Genomic DNA, 1,426 nt, shown 5'->3' with positions numbered 1-1,426 from the left:
ATTTACACAACAACTCAGGAGAAGACGTCAAAGTACCGCCCATAATGTTTGACTGACAGCTGATCTCAGTGCAGTGAAGAGACGCCACAACAATCAGCTCTCAGCAACAAACATGGAGACTGAATAAGAATTAATACACAGGATTTAACCCTTAAATGACTTCTGTCTATTTGAGTTTGCACAACTCAGCAGTGTCTCCATAATCATGTAATAAAACTCCAGCATAGAGAGGCTGAGTGAATGTGGTCTGGACTCTGTGGAGGAGAGTCATGGTTCCAGAGACGCTGTAGAAGGACAGAATACCTGCACTGTGATCCAGGTACACTCCTACTCTGGAGGACTGAGGACCTGAGACGAGAGTTTTAACACTGTTGTACCAAAATTTATAACTGTTTGAGTCACAATCTAACGACCAAGATTTGTCATTGCATCCAAAACCACATTCATCCAAGCCCCACACTCTGCTGATGTTCTTGTATGCGACTGCTACATCAACTCCTCTCCCGCTCCACTCCACCTCCCAGTAACAACGTCCAGTCAGACTCTCTCTACTCAGGACCTGAAAACATGAAGTGAATCTGTCTGAGTGACTGGGATAAGACTGTTGCTTTTTCATTACTATTACTTCTCTGTTCCCTTCAGATAATAACAGCTCTATATGTGCTGTGTTTGGATCCAGTGTGATTTCACATGAATATTTTAAGAACCCAGCTCTGGGCTTGGGCTCTGGGTTTGGCAGTAAAACATCCACGTCAGTCACTGTCAGTGAGACGTTTGTCCATGTCTCCCTCAGAACGTCCTGTAGTTTATCTCTGACTTCTGATACAGCTGCTGTCACATCCTCAAAGTAGCTCAGAGGACGGATGTTGATGCTGGATGAGTGTGTGGATTCACTGAGTGCTGACAGTGAGGGATAGTTGTGTAGAAACTGGTTGTGATCCTCTGTGTGTGAGAGCTCCTCCAGCTCAGCATCTTTCCTCTTCAGCTCAGTGATCTCCTGCTCCAGCTTCTCCTGAAGCTCTTTGACTCGACTCACTTCAGTTTCCTGCTGCCATCTGACCTGCTGCTCCACATCAGAGTGTCTTTCCTCCATGAGACGGATCAGCTCAGTGAAGATCTTCTCACTGTCCTCCACTGCTTTATCAGCAGAGCGACTGATAGCCTCCACCTCCTGTTGGAGCAGCTTCACATCTTTCTCTCTGTCCTGGATTCCCTGTTGGATGTTTTGTCGACTCACCTCCAGCTCTCTCTGCCTCTCAGTCCTTTCTGCTGCAGCTGACACTGTGTCGTGGCCTTTATGTTCATCCATCGAGCAGAGATAACAGATACACTGCTGATCAGTGCGACAGAAAATCTTCATCACCTCATCATGACGAGAGCAGATGTTCTCCTGCAGCTTCTTGGAGGGCTCCACCAGCTTGTGTTT

General features: G+C 46.8%; 1 protein-coding gene across 1 annotated transcript; it reads right to left on the bottom strand.

The window, feature by feature from the left end:
• Positions 1 to 6: 6 nt before the first annotated feature.
• Positions 7 to 1,420, bottom strand: LOC126387205 (tripartite motif-containing protein 16-like). Its single transcript, XM_050039748.1, has one exon. The coding sequence runs from the start codon at positions 1,358 to 1,360 to the stop codon at positions 167 to 169; it is 1,194 nt and encodes a 397-aa protein (XP_049895705.1). The 5' UTR covers positions 1,361 to 1,420; the 3' UTR covers positions 7 to 166.
• Positions 1,421 to 1,426: the final 6 nt, after the last annotated feature.

This window comes from Epinephelus moara, unplaced genomic scaffold, assembly GCF_006386435.1.
Source record: "Epinephelus moara isolate mb unplaced genomic scaffold, YSFRI_EMoa_1.0 scaffold2788, whole genome shotgun sequence".
Taxonomy (NCBI): Eukaryota; Metazoa; Chordata; class Actinopteri; order Perciformes; family Serranidae; genus Epinephelus; species Epinephelus moara.
This window is presented reverse-complemented; position numbering and strand designations above follow the sequence as displayed.

Bases quoted from the DNA above. Each gene is read 5' to 3' on its own strand.
- LOC126387205 (XM_050039748.1), bottom strand. From the start codon at position 1,360: ATGAAGATTTTCTGTCGCACTGATCAGCAGTGTATCTGTTATCTCTGC.